This window comes from Drosophila takahashii, chromosome 2L (assembly GCF_030179915.1).
Source record: "Drosophila takahashii strain IR98-3 E-12201 chromosome 2L, DtakHiC1v2, whole genome shotgun sequence".
NCBI lineage: Eukaryota > Metazoa > Arthropoda > Insecta > Diptera > Drosophilidae > Drosophila > Drosophila takahashii.
Genome location: NC_091678.1, coordinates 16,538,393 through 16,556,727, shown reverse-complemented (window position 1 = coordinate 16,556,727; position 18,335 = coordinate 16,538,393). Strand labels below are relative to the sequence as shown.

The following is an 18,335-nucleotide window of genomic DNA, read 5'->3' as shown; positions in this document are numbered from 1 at the left end:
AAAACTGAAAACTGTACGATATTTCCACCAATTCTCCGCATTACCTTGACCTTTGGCTTTGAAGTGGGCTTCTCTGAAACTGTGCCAACCGCATTGTTAGTACTTGAAAATATAAGATACCTGCTGAGCTCCTTAACGATCTTCTGTAACGGCGATCCATTCGCTTCAACTTCCGGTTTTATAATAAATACACTTGACCACCAAAAAATGTGTGGAAAATTAATTGGCTGAAAATTAAAAACAAAAACAAGCAGCACGCGACGCGCAGAAAGAAGAACTAAAACAAAACGAAAAATTGAATAAAATGGCAATGTTTGTGGCAGCATATTTACCAATACTAATAAAAACAGTTTTACAGTAAAATGCCTGTACCGTAAATTTACTAATATTTATATTTAATAAAATATTATAAAAAAATATTTTTACTAATTTAAAGGATTTTTTAAGCAATTAAAAATTTTTTTCGAAATAAGTTGGATTACGTTTTTAGATTATTTTAAATAGATAGTATGAATTATAAAATTTTTTATAAGAGGGTTCGCTAATTTTTCAAAAGAAAATATTAAAAAAAAGGTTAAAAAAAAAGAAGGATAAGAAATGTAAATCGTAAAAAATTAGTTATTCAAAGTTGTACTGTGCTACCAAAATACTCTCACCTGTCGCTCTCTATTAAAAACATCCATCTCGTTCCTCTCTGTATCGAATCGAACACAAACAAATACAAGACATTTCCACATTTAAGTAGTTTTATTTAATTACATTTATTGCATTACAAAATGGTTTAGGGATAGTATAAGAAAAACTTAGCTCAGTGTGTACACATTAAAAGTGAAGGCATCGATTTCTTTCGCTCAATTTTAAAAATTAACATTGCAGTGTTGGTTTTCGCTTAGAGTACAAAACGTAACGGTAACTTAACAGTGGTTACATAATAACTTTTGCCTTCCTAGTTGTTGTTGTTGTAGTTCTTTACTTGATTTTCGTAATTCGCAGATTGCTTATTTGTTCATGAATATGGCAATTTAAATGGCCGCGCAGAGGAGTCTGTAAATAAATAGAAATATTAATAAAGTATGGTTTATTTTTTAAACGAAATTTTTTTATTTTAAGTTTTTTATAAATATAACGGTACGGTGAAAAGAAGTTGATCTCAAAATGGATACTTTTAGAGAACTTATTAAAGTTGCTAAAAAAATATTAATAAATTGGTTGTTTTTAATGCAATAGAAGGTTTGTAGAAGAAGTTTCAGAAGTCATATCTAAAAATTAAAAAAAAGAAATATAAATAAATAAACAATTTTTTAATTTTTTTAAAAAATAGTTGTTTATTTTTATTATGAATTTTTAGTTAATATGACTTTATCAAAAATAAACAATTTAATTCGGTTTTAAATGGTTGTTAAATTGGGATATGAGCTTGTCTTTAATAATACGCTGGTTTACACACAAAAAAAAACTTGGGAAAATTAACCAATATAATTGGCAAACAGTCCCCAACCACAAAAAATTGTTATTTCTACCAATTAAATAGTTACTTTCACAACAACAAATACACACATTAAGCAAAAACAAACACCTATTTAATTGTTGTAATTGACAATTTTTGTGGTTGGGGACTGTTTGAGAATTTTTATACCCTTGCAGAGGGTATTATAATTTTGGTCAGAAGTTTGTAACGCAGTGAAGGAGACGTTTCCGACCCCATAAAGTATATATATTCTTGATCAGGATCAATAGGGGAGTCGATATAGCCATGTCCGTCTGTCCGTCTGTCCGTCTGACCGTCTGTCCGTCTGTCCGTCTGTCCGTCTGTCCGTCTGTTTCAATACCGTTTGCGAGCTCAGTTTAAAAGCTAGCGCCTTGAAACTTTCACAGTCGTCCTAAAACATGTGTACGCAGATCAAGTTTGAAAGCCGACCCGATCGGACGTCTATATCCTATAGCTCCCATAGGAACAATCGGATATAGCTTTCACAAAATGAAGATATTTCGCTCAGTGTAAGAGCTTTTGACATGAATCTTATTCTTTTACGCATACCTTGATCAGGGTAAAAGCGCGTGCCGATCGGACGTCTATATCTTATAGCTCCCATAGGAACAATAGGGTGAAATCGGTCAAAATTTGACGTTTTTCAGGATATTTCGCGCAAAATATAAGCTATTCCCATGAAACTTTCCAAATCGTATTATTTTGTGCGTACCTTGATCAGGGTAAAAGCGCGTGCCGATCGGACGTCTATATCATATAGCTCCCATAGGAACAATAGGGTGAAAAATTTAAAATTTTTATTTTTTTCAATTTTAGAATATTTTGCTGTTTATTAATTCAATTTGCTTTTTTAGTCAAGTTTTCATTAGTGAAATCTGCAAGGGTATTAAAACTTCGGCTTGCCGAAGTTAGCTTCCGTCCTCGTTTTTTCAGAAAATCGAAGTATTTAAAAAATAGAAAATATAGAGTTACCAATGAGGACTTAAGGACATTGTAATAATTCCTCAATATATGATTACCTTTTGCGATCTACGTTTAGCACTGCCTGTAGAAAGACGCGCGCTCCTTGATGTGCAGCAGGTGCTCGGTGAGCTCCTTGTTCAGGGGTCCAATGTCGGCCTGCAGCTGGAGGAGCTGTTGGTTCTTGTTCAGATAGACGGTCTGCAGATCATTGAGATCCTTCAGCTTGGCATTGGTGTCGACGGTCAGCTTGGAAGCTCGCTGGAGGAGCTGCTTGGCCCTTTCGCGGGCATTTTCCGAGCGGCTGGCTCGGTCGGTGAGCGTTTGGTTGGTGGCACTGGTGGCCGACTGCAGGTTGCTAGCCTCGCCCCGGGCCCTCATGGCCTCCAGTTTGACGCGACCCGCCTCCTTGGTGATCTCCTTGGCATCCCGATCGTTCTTCACGATGTTATTCTGCAACTTCTGCACCTTCTTGGCCAACTTCTCGACCTGCTCGGCTGTGTTATTGGCCGGAGCCTCGGCGGAATAGGTCTCCTCATCGATCTTCTCCAGATCCTGACCAGCCAGTTCGATATTACTGTTGGCCTGCTGAATGGCATCCTTGGCCTTGCCCTGCGACTCGTCGGCCGCCGCCAGACTCTCCACCACCGAATTGGCCGAGTCGAGGATCTTATCGGCCTTCTCCTTGGTGGCATTCGCGATGCTCTGCAGATTGTTGACCCGGTCCAAATCGGGTTTGGTCTTGTAGATGATGGCCTCCACGTTCCGCAGCGATGAGACAGCCTCGTTGATCTTCTTGCCCAGCGACTCGATCTCCTCGGGTTCCAGCTTCAGATCCAAATCCAGAGTTTTCTGCGCCAAATCCTTGCTCTCTGCCGGCGAGGCGGTCTTGTTCTCCTGGAAATTATTTAGAGCTGTGAATAGATTCTCGGCCAGCTTGATATTGGCATTGGTTTGGTTGAGGTAACGCTCGGATTGCTCGAAACCCCGCTTGGCCTTCTCATAAGCCTCGGAGGCATTCAGCTTGGCCTGCGTAAGAGACCTTATAGTTTGATCCGCCTGATCCTTTTTGCTGGTAATGGCCGCCTCCGCATCCTTGGCCACCTTGAGAGCCTCCTCCGAGTGGGTTTTGGCGCCATGTTCGCAGGACAGGAAGCCACCGCAGTGACCGCAGCCGGCTCCACCGCACAAACTGTCGCAGGGATCGCCTCGCTTGCCGCAAACCTGGTTGTTCAGCTCGGGCACCTGGGAGGTCAGGGAGGTCAACTCCGCGCGATAGTCGGCGATGAACTTGTCATTGTTGGCCAGGTCCTTTGCCTCGGCCTGGATTTTATTTGAAAGCGTCTCCACTCGCTTGCAATTCCTGTCCGTATTGGAGGCCAGTTCGTTGGCTTCGTCCTTCAAAGTCGACAGATTGCTAACCCTTTCGTAGGCGTGGCGCGTGAGGTTCAAAGCCCCCTCGATATTCGACTCCTGCAGCTGTATGCCATTCTCCTTGAGCTCCTTGGACAGCTGCTGCACTAATCTCGAGTGATTCTGCAGGTTCTCCAGCTCCACTCCCGATAAACTAAGTGAGTTGTAAATGTCATCTAGGTTTCTCTCGGTTTCGCTCAAGCGGCCATGGGAAGCCTGCAGCTGCTCCTTGAGTTCCTTGGTCTCCGCATCCAGTTGCTCTATGTCCACCAGACTAACCGAGGTATTCTGCAGCAGATTCCTGATGTGCTGCAGCTTCTTGTCCAGCTCACTGAACTCCGAGGTGTAGGCTCCCGTGGCGCCCACCTGCTTGATTTCCTTGGCTCGCAGAATGGTGGCTGTGGTGGAGTCTTCCAAAGCACTCAGGATGAGATCCCAATTGTTGAAGCACTCGCCACAGGGTGAGCAGTGCGGGAACTGGCCAATGTAGCCCCGGGCGCACTCATTGCACTTGTAGCCACCGATGCCCTCGTGACAGATACAATTACCCGTCTCCCGGTCGCACTGGTGATCGGCAGCTCCGTAGGGATCGCATTCGCAGGCCTGGCACTTCTCGTTCGGATTGCCCCAGTAGTGGGCTTCGCACTGATTGCACGCCCTGCCGCCGAATCCCTGTTTGCACTGGCACTGCCCGGTGTAGGAATTACACTGTTCATCCAGCGCTCCAATGGGATCGCAGTTGCAGCTCTCGCATCCCTCGCCCGAGGCAATCTTCCAGTGATTCGGGGCGCATCTATCGCATCGCACTCCCTGGACATTCGGCAGACAGGGACACTGACCCGTGAACCTATCGCAGTGGGCTATGGTGTTGTTTGTGCCTAGGAAATCGCAGTCGCACTGCTGGCAATTCTGCTGCAGTGCATCCCCAAAGAAGCCATCCGTGCAGAGTTCGCAGTGCTCGCCAGTCGTCTGGTAAAGGCACTTTAGACACGCGCCCGTCTGCCGATCGCAGTTGCCGGTGTCATAGAGATCGACATTGTTGCTGCACTCGCACTTGGAGCAGGTTCCCCCATTCTCCGGCACTCCGAAGAAGTTGTCCGCACAGATCTCGCAGCGGGAACCGGAGTAACCCTCCTGGCAGTGGCACAGCATGTTGTTGTTCCGCGTGTCCAGGGAGCAGCCATCCGCATGGGACATTCCACTGGCCACCGTCTCCGGGCAGCGGCAAGGTCGGCATCCGATCTCACTGCCGAACAGCGGGTTTCCGTAGTATCCGTCCAGGCAGGCGTCGCAGCTGTAGCCGGTAGTAGAGTCCTTGGGGGGAATTTAGAGTATTAGTGAGAGTACTTAATACACTTTATTTATAAACCGAAAATTTTTTAATTTATATTTAAATGGAGCTTAAAATTTAAATCATAACCACTTTCTTGGTTTTGATCTCAAATTAGTAATTATCGAATTGTATAGTGATTTTATTATAAAAAAATAAAAAAATAAAAAATAAATGAAATTATTAAATGGAGCTCAAAATGTAAATGTAAATAACCCCTTTCTTGGTTTTGATCTCAAATTAGTAATTTTCAAATTGTATAGTGTATCTAATTATTAAAAAAAAAATCAAATACTTATATAACTTATATAATTATAATTTTTTTTTTTAATAAATATACAATTTGAAAATTACTAATTTGAGATTTCTCAAAAAAAGATTTCTTAAAAACTTTAATAAATTTAAAATGCATATAGAAAATAATAGAATAAATTGAATGAAAATTAACTTAATTATAAGACATATTTTAAGAATGAAATACTTTGCTAATAAGATTATGATATCTGCATACTTAGCGTAAATTTAAATATCATATTGCACATATTGTTAAAAAAATGTATTATTTAATGCTTTGTATGCTCACCTGACAATCCAGACAGGTTCCCTGGATCGGATCGCACTGCGCCGCATGTCCGTTGCACTGGCACACCTGGCACTCGGGGAAGTTCCAGTAGCCCGGCTGGCACTGGTTACACTCCCTGCCGTAAGTATTCGGCACACACTGGCACTGGCCGGTGATCAGGTCGCAGAACTTGTCCTTCGATCCGATGCTGTTGCAATCGCAGGCCTTGCAGCCCTCCGGTCCGAATCCGTAGGTGCCCGGGGCGCACTGATCGCACTGCCTTCCCACCACATTCGGTTTGCACTGGCAGTATCCTCCGTAGGCATCGCACTCCTTGCTCAGCGATCCCGTGGGATTGCAGTTGCACATGCTGGCTCCGTCGTGGATCACCTCACTGGCAATGTTGTTCAGGTGCTGGCACTTTGGATCCGGCGTATAGCCGATGTCGTACAACGAGGCATTACAATTGTATCGCTCATACTCGTGACGACGAAGATCGGCCAGCTCGGAACCAGTGAAAATAGAGGTGACATCGATGCGGGGAATGAGTGTTAGAGAGTCCACCAGGATTGTGGCCGTGGGGCTATCTGCATCGTGACGCCTCCGATCGAAATATATACGGAACTTGTAGACCTTGCCCGCCTCCAGGCAAACGTCATTCAGCGCCACCACATGGCGACTGCGATCGGGCAGGGAGAAGGGCACCCGGCTCTCGGAAGCAGTGGCCGCCGCCACCTGTCCACATCCTCCATCCGGATCCACTTGATCGGGTCGCACTAGCGTAATATATGCATCCTCCCAATCGCCGCGTGAGGTGCTCTGATATCGGATAACCACATCGTAGGGCATGGATCTGGGAATATCGCCAACGGTGAAGACCAGTTCGGTGTTCTCGGGAACCCTTTCGAAGGTGTGCGTGCCATCCGGACCCTCGGCCACCAGGCTGCAGTTTCCATTGTTGCCGTAGGTGATGCATTCATCCACCACCTCGGCATCGTAGACATGCGTTAGCGTTGGTATAAAGTAATTCTGCTTGGGCTGCGAGCAACTTCTGCCCGTCATATGCGGCCTGCAGCGACACTGACCACTAATCACATCGCAGTAATTATCGTAGGATCCTCCGGCATCGCAGTTGCACAAAGCACAACCCTCGGGAGATTCGGAGAGACCATAGGTCTCCGGCATGCACTGATTGCAGTCCTTGCCGGTTACGTATTTCTTGCATTTGCATTCGCCCGTTCGCATTACGCAACCCGAATTGTTCAGGGTGCCCAGGATATTGCAGGTGCACGGCTCGCAACCCTCGGGATTATCCGTCTGCAGATTCCAGTAGCCATCCTTGCACTCGTTGCAACGGCGTCCGGTGACGAAGGCCTTGCAGTGACAAGCTCCCGCTACTGCTCCTTCCACGGGATCACTTAGAGAATCGCAGATACCATCATCCAGAGATCCCTGAGGATCACAATCGCAGGGCTGGCAGACACTGGGTGAGTTGATGTCCTGCTCGGGATCGCGGTAGAAGAACGGCATGCACTCCTCGCAGTGCTGTCCCTGGGTGTTGTGCAAACAATTGTCGCAGACTCCGCCGGAAACCAAACCGGAGGCAGTGAACACAGCCTCATCAAAGTGACAGCTCACCGCGTGATCATTACATTCGCACTTCTTGCAGGCATTTGTTTGCTTACCAAAGGCCGGTTTCCAGGGCAGATCGTTGAAGAAGTCCTCGCACACCTCACAGTTCATGCCCTTGGTGTTGTGCGTACACTCACATCGCCCATGGACCATTCCATCCTCATTGTCCGCCTGCGAGAAGTGCGGGTCCATGGGCAGACACTGGGAGGCGTGGCCGTAGCAGGAGCAGGATCCTCGAACCACCATGTTCGAGATGCCGTAGTAGTACTTCTCCTCGTTCTCCAGCCGACTATCTAGAAGATTGTCGCCCAGCTTGTGCAGTTTGGTCATCTTAATCCGTAGGTTAGTCATCTTTAGCTGATTTTGGACATGCTCCGCGTAGGGATCCGTGACATTGATGTTGGGTGGAAGAACCCTAAAGATCACCTCACCATTCCGTGATGGCTCCACACTGGAGTACCTCGAGGTGCACATCACATCAGTGATATTCTCCAAAACAGTGGGCACTCCCGGGAAGGACTCCTTGCAGTCGTAGGCGAAATACCTATAGACATGCCAGGTGGAGCCGAAATCAAAGGATCTCTCGATGTACATGGCCGCCGGTCGGAAGGTGGTGAAGGTTATGATCAAATGGGTAAAGTGGAACTCTGCCTCCAAATCCAGTTGAATGGTGACATTCTCCTTGCCATTCTCCGACTGCCACCAGGTGGGTCTGTTGGTTCCTGGCTTCGTTTTGTAGATAATCTGCCCGATGCGATGGTTCATCGAGGGATCCTGCTTGGTCTTCTCCCGCGTGTCGCAGAGGAAGCACTTGTTGTCCTGCAAATGGGACAGGATGCAGAAACGCTCTGGGGAGTACAGGCCACAAGTGGAACTGGCCGTCAGGCGGTTCTCCCTGCCGATGAGGAGATTTCCCGTAGCCGGATAGCACGAGGATCTCTCACAAGGATGCGCCTTCACGAAGTTCTTCTGCAAATACGTCGGCCTATCCCGTCGGCCATGCTGCGGCACTCTTTGGGCATCCAAACTGCCCAGCAGGCCGAGCAGTCCGAGCACAATGACCACGATAAGCCGCAGTTCCAGCATCTCGAACTGGCTCTCTGTTGTTGGGGTCGCGTTCCACTGGGGCACTTCCGGCCGGGACTTTAATCAGTTTTTTTGTTTCTTTTCGTTCGTTTTTGTGGTGATCTCTTACAGTTGGCCACGTGATCCTCGGTAGAAAAATCTATATAAATTATTTGAAATGTTAAAAACATGATTCACTCAATATTGATTCCATTAACATTCCAAAGTTAGGTGGTGAAACTAATTTAATTTTTTATTGTTGAGTTTAATGAACTCTAATTTTGTATTTTTTGTATCTTTGTAAAAACTTTTATCACCATCCTTCTTCCGAATATTAATTGAAAGCACAACTTAGACACTTACTTGATCACCGCTTCTCTTCCTTTTCTTTCTTTAAAATATTAATTCATTCATTCTGGTATTATTTAACAAAACCCGCAGCTGTAAGAAATAAAAGATTTAATTGTATTTTTAATTATATTCTTTTAGTTTCGATTTCAGTTAGTTCTCGCTTTTGCCCTCACTGTGAACTTCTTATCAGCCGAGAGATGCTCTAATTTTCTACACAAGCAAAAACACAAAAAACGGATTTATTTTCGTCTCGTACCATAAAGTAAAAAAAGGCATCCGCGCCCAACAAGTCTTACGCACAAACTGAGACGCAGACTGAATCTTGAACTGAAACTGAATGGATCGCATTATCAGTCCGACTTCTCTTATTATATAGTGCGATAATGGTAGTCCGTTGTTGCCTGGTGCGTTGAATCGTTGTTTTATCAGCATAGTTTGAGAGAGTCCCGCACAAAATCATATTCAAGAATTGGGACTTGTGTGTAATTTGTTGTTAAGAAGTTGTTTTTTAAAACGCATCTCAAAATTATAAAAAAAAATTTAAAAAAAATGTGGTTTAATAATAATAATATATTATAAGTTAAAAGTGAATTTGTTTGAAAATGTGAGAGAATGTGGGGTTTACAGTAATAAAGAAATAGTTCTCAGGTTCTTATCAAAGGATCCCGGAGGGGCACGGGAAAACCGGTCTCTCGGATCGAAAATCGAAAACTGTTCTACGAGCTAGGGAGATAAGCATAAGTCCCAAAGTTCCAAAAATATGATCTAGAATCCATGCTGCTCATGGGTCCAAAAATACATATAAACGTATGTATATTTGTATTTGTATTTACTAATTTTCAACTGTCCTGATAAGAGTTCATTCACAGACACTGTTTCTTGGGAACTCTATAATGGGAACTCGACTCCACTCCCGACTTAATTACTTTGAGTGTGTTTAAATTTTTTTGTTTGCTATTTGTTCGCTGGTTAATTTCGTTTTCGTTCGTTTTGCCGCCGAGGAAACTGGCAAATAAACAAATAAGCAAAGAACAAAACGTAAATTTACCAGGCACAATATGTACACTATATGGATATGAGTTTGTATGTGCGGGTAAATAATGGAGCAGTGGAGCGCTCCACGATTCTCGACTTCGTTCGGTGTGTATCTCAGTGTAGGGGTCTGTATATATATATAAATTTTGTATATATGTCTATGGCCAGTTCATAAAAATTTGCTCATACAATTGGCCTGGCTCATGTTTTCTTAGTTTCGCCGGGAGATGATGTTTATATTTCCAATTTTATCAAGGCGGGCAGCTTACTTGACCACACAAATACGATTTGATACAGGGATCACATAAAAACGAACTTTTTAAATTAAATCTTATTAATGAATGAATGAATGAATTTAAACTATATTTAATATCTAAAATTTAAAGAGAATTTATATCAAAATGCATGGAAACAATAAGTTTTGTTGATTTAATCCAATTTTAAAACTTGTAAATTCAATTTTTAGAATTTAATAAATATAATAAATAATTTTTTTTAATGAAAAAATTGTATAATTTAGATTATAATTGTGTGGTATTTAGTAAATGAAACCTTATTAAACTTTCTTTCTTTAGACTTTCTTTACGACTGACCACTGTATGTTTATTCCAAAGACATATGCACCATTCCACCGTCAACCCCAGCCCCGAATTTCAATTCACAGTCTGGAGCACACATGTTGTGGAAGTCTTACGTCTAAATATGAGATCAGCCCGCGATAGTCCGGCTATAATTATACCACACCGCCTAAATCCTTTTCTACCCACAGTCCGCAATCCAATCTAGTTGAATTAATCCGTCGGCCGCACATCTTCTTCAAGGCGACAGGCCCGGCTCACATTTTAATTAGCCAGTCGCATTGTCGCTGAAATAAAGAAAATCAGCTTGGCAATGCACTTTTTAAGTCCACATGCAGTCATTCACTTGGGTTGCCGTTACCGCCTTATGGCATCATGTTTCTATACATATGTACGAATTTGTTTGCTTAATCTACAAAAATGCTATGGCCAAGTAATTGTACATTTATAGTTTTTCTTTGCCTTTCGTGACATAAAGTCATTTTTTGAAAAAAAAGATAAGAAATTAGAGATCTACTGTAGATGGTTCGGGAATCTCTATTTGTTATAAAAATAAGTTTTGGGTCAAAATTAAATGTCCAGCTAAATTTTTAAAAATATTGCTAGGTATAAGTTTAAAGGAAATGCTCTCTATAAGTAAATCAAGCTAGCATATTGTATGAAAATGTTCCGAGTTCAATGTTTGCTGAGATACTTTTTTTGAATCCAAAAACATTATTTTAGATTTTAGAAAATGAATTTCATTAAAATATTCTATGTTTATAAGAATATTTTGATACTCGAAACGAATTTTTTAGAGTTATGTATCTTAAGTTTAAACACACATAAACAGAGAGACGATAAAAAGCAGCAGTGTGCCACAACAACAACAACAGATACAACGGCAGCGGATGCGAAGGAGGAGAAATAGAAGTACGCAAGTAAAGTAACAACAAAAACAGGCCACAAGATAAACCTCGAGAAAGAGAGAGCAAGAGGCAGGAGCGAGCGAGACGGGGAGACTGCAGCTGTTAAAAACTGCGTAAAAACTCCGCGTGGATCCAAAATCTAACTGTTAATCGGTTCCTTAAGAAACGTCAACTTACCGGATACTTTTTTTCAGCTGCGGATCGTGCGTCGATATCTATTCCTTGGGCGATGACTGATGGTGGAGTTTTGAGAAAACAAATTTTCTGTTATACAGACAAAACAACAAACACACGTCTCTTGGGTGTTTTTATTTTTGTTGATGCGGCAAACACTTTTCGACTTCTTTTTATAAACTCCACACACAGGGCACACACACACACACACGCGCGCGGCAAAGAAGATATTTTCCAAGACAATCGGAAAGAAAATTCCAAGAGTTGGGGCCCGATCCCGAGTCGATCCGGTGCCTACTCCGAAAAATCCGAAAAACGTCCGATCGAGAGAGATCCACAGGCGAGAATGAGTGCGCAGATGGAAACTTCAGTGGGATTGGGATTCGATTGTTATTCGAAATCTCAGCAACAAGTGATTGCGCAGAGCGCGAGTTTCGAAGAGCGCGTAGAGAGAATTGTACCTGATCTGTTATTTTTTCGAAAATGCACTATGTAGATACATTTTAACATTAGCAGTTAACAGAGCTCCGTAATGTTAAGAACAACTTTACATCAGATACATATGTATCTTTGAAATATTTGGTAGTTTAGCTAGACTGGGCTAATTTTACGGATGGATTATATAATATACAAAAATTTAAGCACCAAAAATCCAAATTAATCTTTCTTTTATTTTAATGGGATCATTATATAAATAGGAAAACAGAAAAAAGGTTAGTGTCTGCACTAAAATGTAAAATTGAAATGTAAATGTAAATCATAATTAAATTTTAATTCAAGTCCCAACTTCAATTCAAACTTAAAATACTCAAAGTTAAGGATGGAAATTTTTTTTTGTAATTTCATAATCCTGTCGTGCGGTTTAAATTGCATTGCCCAAGAAATAAATTTTTTTGAAAATAGGTACCCCGCTCTGATGCAAAAGTCATGTACAAGCGTGTAGAAATGTGTAAGTTTGAAGTAGATTTTAAAGTATTTGTGTTTTTAAACGGTTTGTGGGATACCGAAATTTTTATTTTGTGAGGAATTGGATTTGAAGAGAATTCTGTGATTCCCCTAAAAATGTTCAAATTGAAATTCTAGAAAATTAATGAACTCTTGTCTCTTATCGTAACAAAAGACAAGATTTATAGATTTGAATGAATATTTTTATTAACATGGGTACTTTTCTTATATTGGCAAATGTACCCTGAATTGTTAAGATTTATGTCCTAAATTAGTCTGACTTGAGGTCACTAAAGCAAATGCAATACAGTTTGGCAAGCTTGTCGTCGATGCAGGTAGAGTCCTCCTTGTATGTGTTCGTTCTGCTGATTTTCTCGACATTTACTTCAGCTTCTTGGGTGGAATTATTATAGACCACGGTGGCCTGGAAATCAGCACTATTTTGCTCCACTTTGAATTTAATTCGATATACGGCGGTTTCCACCTCCTTCAGTTCCTCGTGCCACTCGATATTCGGATCCGATTTGATCTCAGCCTTATGGATATAGCCGAGTGTCAGATTGCTGCAAAGGTCGCTGAGATTCTTGTGCACGAAATACTCGTTCATCCGATCGATCACACTGTCGGCAATGTACTCCACCCACGCCTGTCTCTTGAGAGTCCTGTAGGGTTGGCAGGTGCACCAGTGCTCCTCGATGCCCGCCTGTGAACAGGTGCGATCCTCCGGCAGAGGATAAAATAGCGACTGACATGTAGGACAGTCGAAGGACCTGGGTAGATTTGGGCCATCTGGAGTACCTCCAATCTCGACGATGTGCTTCAGTGTATTGTGCAGATCGAAATTAGAGCTCAACCTGTGCTGATTTAACTCTAGTGCCTGGGCAAATGAGGGGTATGAGTCTCGGAACCAGGGAGGTAGATATATAAACATCATGGGCAACCGCTCCTCGAGGAATCCCTCCTTCAGCCAGGTCAGCCTGCCAAATCGGGTTCCGTGGTCGGCAAAGAATATCATTATCATTTCTTCAAAGTCCCCATCCTCGTGAAAATCGAGCAGATCACCGAGAACTATGTCCTGCATGGCCGACGGCATAAAGGGATCGTCGTGACTGAAATGATTCGACCAGAACATACCCCAGATGGGTCGTTCGTGGACAAAACGCTGGGTAAACTGGAGTCCGTAGTCGTAGATATAACGATTCGCCATTCTGCGACCCAGGCAATATCGCATGTAGTCATGCTCCGGCAATCGATACACATCCATCTCGGACTCCAGAGCTGTTAGCAGTGGGCGAAAGTAGTAGTCCATGGGCTTTTTGGAGAAGCCGGGCTTCAGATAGTTGAAATGATTCGAGCCACTCTCGTCCTCTGCGTAACCCGTCAAATAGCTGGCATTCTTGAAGTACTTCCATATCATTGGCATTTCATCCAAGCAGCCCGCCTTGTTGGTATCGCAGACCTGTTGCTTGGCCGTACCTTCCGAATATCCACTGAGAATGGCGAGTATATTGGGAAATGAATTGTCCGCCACCTAAAAGAAGATTATTCAAATTAATTTAATTTACGACCCAAAAGATAACGAAAAGTTACACCGTTGAAATCCAATTTATACGATTTCGATATCACTTCGTTTTCTCTGTTATATTATTTCTTTAAAATCGTTTCTATTCAGGGGTATAATTAATAATCCGGAAATGGTAGTTATCTTGCATTGCCGAAAATGAAGGAAACGTGAAATGATATCTGGGTAAAAAGCCCTCAAAGATAATATTTTTTGTAGTAATAGAATATTTTTTATTTAATTTTGAAAGAAAAAAAATATTATAACAAATAAAAAAAAAATTTTTTTTTTCATTTTCAATGTAAAAAAAAATTTTAATAAAAAATAAAAAAATATTTTACAATTTTTTTAATGTGTTGGAACTTTTTTTATTATTATCAATTATAACACTGTGCAGCATTTTTAGTGCTTTTTAAATTTACCTCGATGGATGCTATATTTTTGGATTCGTTACGAATTCCCAAGTTAAACTGCGTTTTCCAAAAAGTTCCCCGACGCAAGGATTCTTAGCAAAATGACCTTAAAGTTCGAAAAATGCTGAAATTGGCCAACTTTGCGGAGCTCTCAGAGGCAAATGGATGCATGGTTTGATTCGATGTTAAAGTTTTTTAAAAGATACACCCCTTATCTTTTAAACCCCATACTTAAAAAATTTTTAAGATTTTTTTTAAGGCAGAAACAAATTCTAGAAAACATAGTCAATCAATAATTTGTTACCTTATTGTATCCCTGCATCTCGTACCACCCTGGACCCTGTAGGTACTTAAAGACCTTCGGCATGGTTCGGCGAATATTTATCCGTGACAACGAGTCAATTCCGTACATTATGACACTGGGTTTTCGGGGGCCTCTCGGCTTTTTAAGTTCCTTGGGCAGCGGCCGATGTTGGATGAACATGAAGGCATCCTTCTGGAGGACCACTTCCGGATCCTCGGCCATCTGGCACTCGACGATTATGCCCTCCACATGCTGCGGCACCTGATATCCATTGGTAAAGTACTTCCTCGCCTTAAGGCTACGCGATGAGAGGGTTGGGTAACATTTGGCTTGCGATTAGGGGATTCACATTGTCTTACTTGTCGTAGTTATCTGCATTATTCCCGTATTCGATTTCTTGATAAAAGCAATTGTATTCCTCGTCGGTGAAGTTAAGCAATTTAAGAGCAACTTTATCGTCGATGTGCAAAACATGGCGCCTAATTTTTTCGTTATATTCAGTCCTTATGAGATCGGTCTCATTCGAGCATTTAACTAGTGTTTGCGGCTTGTAAATTTTCATCACTTCGGCGTTGAAGGGATCCACATAGGGGATCTGGCACTTGGAGGTTTTCACATAGTACTGCTGTGGTTCCGGACTGCTCGAAAGTCGCAATAGAATGTTCTTTGTAGATCGCTTGAAATGCGTATCCCAGGAAATATTTGACCGATAAATTACGAATCCAAAAATTAATAAAAAGTAACACAATCCGAGGAACTTGAAGAGCTGGTGATTGGCCCGAAATCGCGACTCCATGGTCTGCCCTAGACCAAATATACGACCCAACTGAACCGAAATCGCAGCCCACCGAAAGCAAAAACCCTTGCCTTCGTTATCACACTTTTTTACTCTAGTAATTTTCTAATGGAGCCTACACTTGAACTCGGTTACCCATCCACTTTTAATAATTAGAATGTCAAACGAGCTCTGATAGTTGGGGAAGGTCAGGTTTATGCTTTTTCGGAGAACACCACCTTGAAGTTTTTTTGAAGTTTAAGATATTGATACATTTGCTGAAAACATTTATTAGGGGGTTCGTAATGAGCTTTTTAAGCGATAGCTGTATTTATTACTCAAAAAAATGATTGCAGCTTAATAACTGAATCAATATTGCTATTCGTTTGTCCATATCTTTGATAGGCATATGCAATACAACTTTTGGATCTTATTATCTAGACACTCAGCATCGGAGCCATACTTATTATGTCGCCCGATGAGTTCAACATTGATCTCGAGTTCTTCCGTTTCTTTGTTGTAAAGAGGTGTAGCAAAGAATTCTGCCATATTCTGATGAACCTGGAATTTGGTGTGATAATGACGCATTCCCTTCGCCCGGTTTACGTCCTCGTCGACCTCAAGCATTCTTTCTTCGGTGGAGTTTACTATCTTCAAAGTAAGATCACTGCAAAGATCCTGTAGATTGTTAAGCTTGAGGTACTTGTTTATGCGATCCACCACCAGATCGGCCATTCGCCAGGTCCACGGCTCCTCCTTGACTTCCTCGTAATTGTGGCAGGTACAGTACGCCTCCGCTATGGCAGCCTCAGAACAACTGCGATTCTCGGGAAGTGGATAGAAGAGCGATTGACATTGGGGGCAGTCGTGGGACCATTTTGTAGCTTCTACTTTATTTCCAATTTGTAGGACGTGCTTCAATGTGTTGTAGACGTCGTAGTTCGAACTCAGACGATGTTGATTTAAAGATAGAGCCTCCACATATTGGGGATATTTCTTCCGGAACCAGGGAGGTAAGTAAATAAACATCATGGGTAGCCGTTCCTCCAGAAATGACTCCTTCATGTGCATCATAGGACCAAAACGAGCTCCATGATCCGAAAAGAATATCATTATCGTGTGCTCGAAAGCCCCGTCTTTCTCAAAATTCAGCAGATCATTTAATATCTTGTGCTGCATGGCGGAAAGCATGAAGAAGTCGTCGTGACTGAAGTGATTCGACCAAAACATACCCCAAATGGGACGATCGGCGACGAATCGCTGCATAAACTGTCGGCAGTAGTCAAAGATATAGCTATTGGCCAGACGACGACCCAGGCAGTATTTCATCCGACAGCCCGGACAATATTGGATCACAGTTTCTTGTTCTAGGGCATTCAAAAAGGGACGAAAGTAGAAATCGGTCGGCTTACTGGAAAAGCCTGGTTTCAAGTAATTAAAGGTATTTATAGTCAGCGAATCCTCAGCATAGGCGGTCAAGTATCCACTTTCTTTCATGTCCTTCCATATAAAGGGTATACTATCCAAACATCCTTCTTGACTTGTATTGCAAACTTGAGTTGCTGCCGACTCAGGGGAAAGACCAGTTAGCATAGCGAATATGTTGGGGAAGGAATTATCAGCCACCTATAACGAAAATATATCGATTTGTGAGTTGTGAACATAAATATAATTATTACATTGTCCATTTAATCTTACCTTGTTGTAGCCCATCATTTCGTACCAGCCTGGGGATTTAAGGAACTCGTATATCATGGGCATCATCCTACGAAGATTTGTGCGTGAAACAGTATCTATGCCGTACATGATGACACTGGCCTTTCGATCTGGCTTTAAGTTTTGAAAAATTTTCTGGTATTGTATAAAAACAAAAGCATCTTTTTGCAAGAGTCTCTTATTGTCCGCTGTCCTGCAGTCCACCAACATTCCTTCGACATCCAATGGTAACAAATAGTCCTGAGTGAGTTTAGTTTTCTCCCCTTTTCTTTTAATAAAAAATATTTTTAAAGGAAAATCAAGTAGTGAAAATAGTGCAACATTACTTATCGTAGCGATCCGGTGATTGACCGTAGATAATTTTCTGGTAAAAGCAAGAAAAGTCATTACTTCTCGACTGGGACAGCTTATGAAGCACTTCCTCATTAATATGAAGCACATATTGATTGAACACTTTATCGAATTGCACCGTAATAAGGTCACTTTGATTGGAGCAAGGTGTAAAGCCTTTTGGCTTGTAGACTTTCAGGAACTCAGAATTATAGGGCTCTACGTATGGTATTTGGCACTTTGGGTAATTAACGTAGAATCGTTTTTCACCGTTTTTATTGTATGTGGCAAAGCTTTCATTCACTTCGAAGGGCATTATGTTCCACAGAATTAAAAGACAGAAAATGGGAATGCACCATAGATAACGTTTATACTCTTTCATTGTCAATATGATCATTTAATAAACAAGTCAATAAACACTCAAAATATATGAATTATTTTACTATGTTTTTGGGCCAATTTTTATTTTGTCGCAAAATATTAAATTAAAATAAATGTTACAATTTGGAGGAAAACAAATTGAATATCTTCTCTGTTACAAAAAAGCCAAATGCTTTAAAATTGATTAGATTGAGAAATGTTGTATAAAGACAATACTTCTTAATATTTAGCCCGTAAAACTTGGTAGAAAGCGCCTATAGTTTCGAGGTCCGCACGTAAATGTTTTATTTTATAATGCAATTTTCCGATCCGTGTGGTCTAGAATGCAACTAACAACTGAATTCTGAACTGATCGCAATCGACGAAATTAGAGCAACAGACGCTATGTTGAATAAATATAAAAAGAATAGCCA

General features: G+C 41.7%; 3 protein-coding genes across 4 annotated transcripts; all 3 read right to left on the bottom strand.

Annotated features, from left to right (window-relative positions):
• Positions 1–728: 728 nt before the first annotated feature.
• LanB1 (laminin subunit beta-1) lies at positions 729–11,860 on the bottom strand. Its single transcript, XM_017157768.3, has 5 exons — positions 11,501–11,860; positions 8,815–8,892; positions 5,776–8,611; positions 2,509–5,176; positions 729–1,044 (listed from the first exon to the last, which is right to left on the bottom strand). The coding sequence occupies exons 3-4, from the start codon at positions 8,470–8,472 to the stop codon at positions 2,525–2,527; spliced, it is 5,349 nt and encodes a 1,782-aa protein (XP_017013257.2). The 5' UTR covers positions 8,473–8,611; positions 8,815–8,892; positions 11,501–11,860; the 3' UTR covers positions 729–1,044; positions 2,509–2,524.
• An 814-nt stretch (positions 11,861–12,674) lies between these two features.
• Positions 12,675–15,600, bottom strand: LOC108068303 (uncharacterized). Of its 2 annotated transcripts, none has more exons than XM_017157769.3 (3): positions 15,080–15,600; positions 14,721–15,018; positions 12,675–13,973 (listed from the first exon to the last, which is right to left on the bottom strand). In XM_017157769.3, the coding sequence occupies exons 1-3, from the start codon at positions 15,514–15,516 to the stop codon at positions 12,714–12,716; spliced, it is 1,995 nt and encodes a 664-aa protein (XP_017013258.2). In that variant the 5' UTR covers positions 15,517–15,600; the 3' UTR covers positions 12,675–12,713. The 2 variants fall into 2 exon arrangements, with proteins under 2 accessions (XP_017013258.2, XP_070073400.1); XM_070217299.1 differs by having other exon boundaries at positions 14,721–15,011; positions 15,080–15,095.
• Positions 15,601–15,863: 263 nt separating this feature from the next.
• Positions 15,864–18,198, bottom strand: LOC108068261 (uncharacterized). The gene is made up of 3 exons (XM_017157723.3): positions 17,538–18,198; positions 17,194–17,479; positions 15,864–17,121 (listed from the first exon to the last, which is right to left on the bottom strand). The coding sequence occupies exons 1-3, from the start codon at positions 17,936–17,938 to the stop codon at positions 15,874–15,876; spliced, it is 1,935 nt and encodes a 644-aa protein (XP_017013212.3). The 5' UTR covers positions 17,939–18,198; the 3' UTR covers positions 15,864–15,873.
• Between the last annotated feature and the right edge of the window lie 137 nt (positions 18,199–18,335).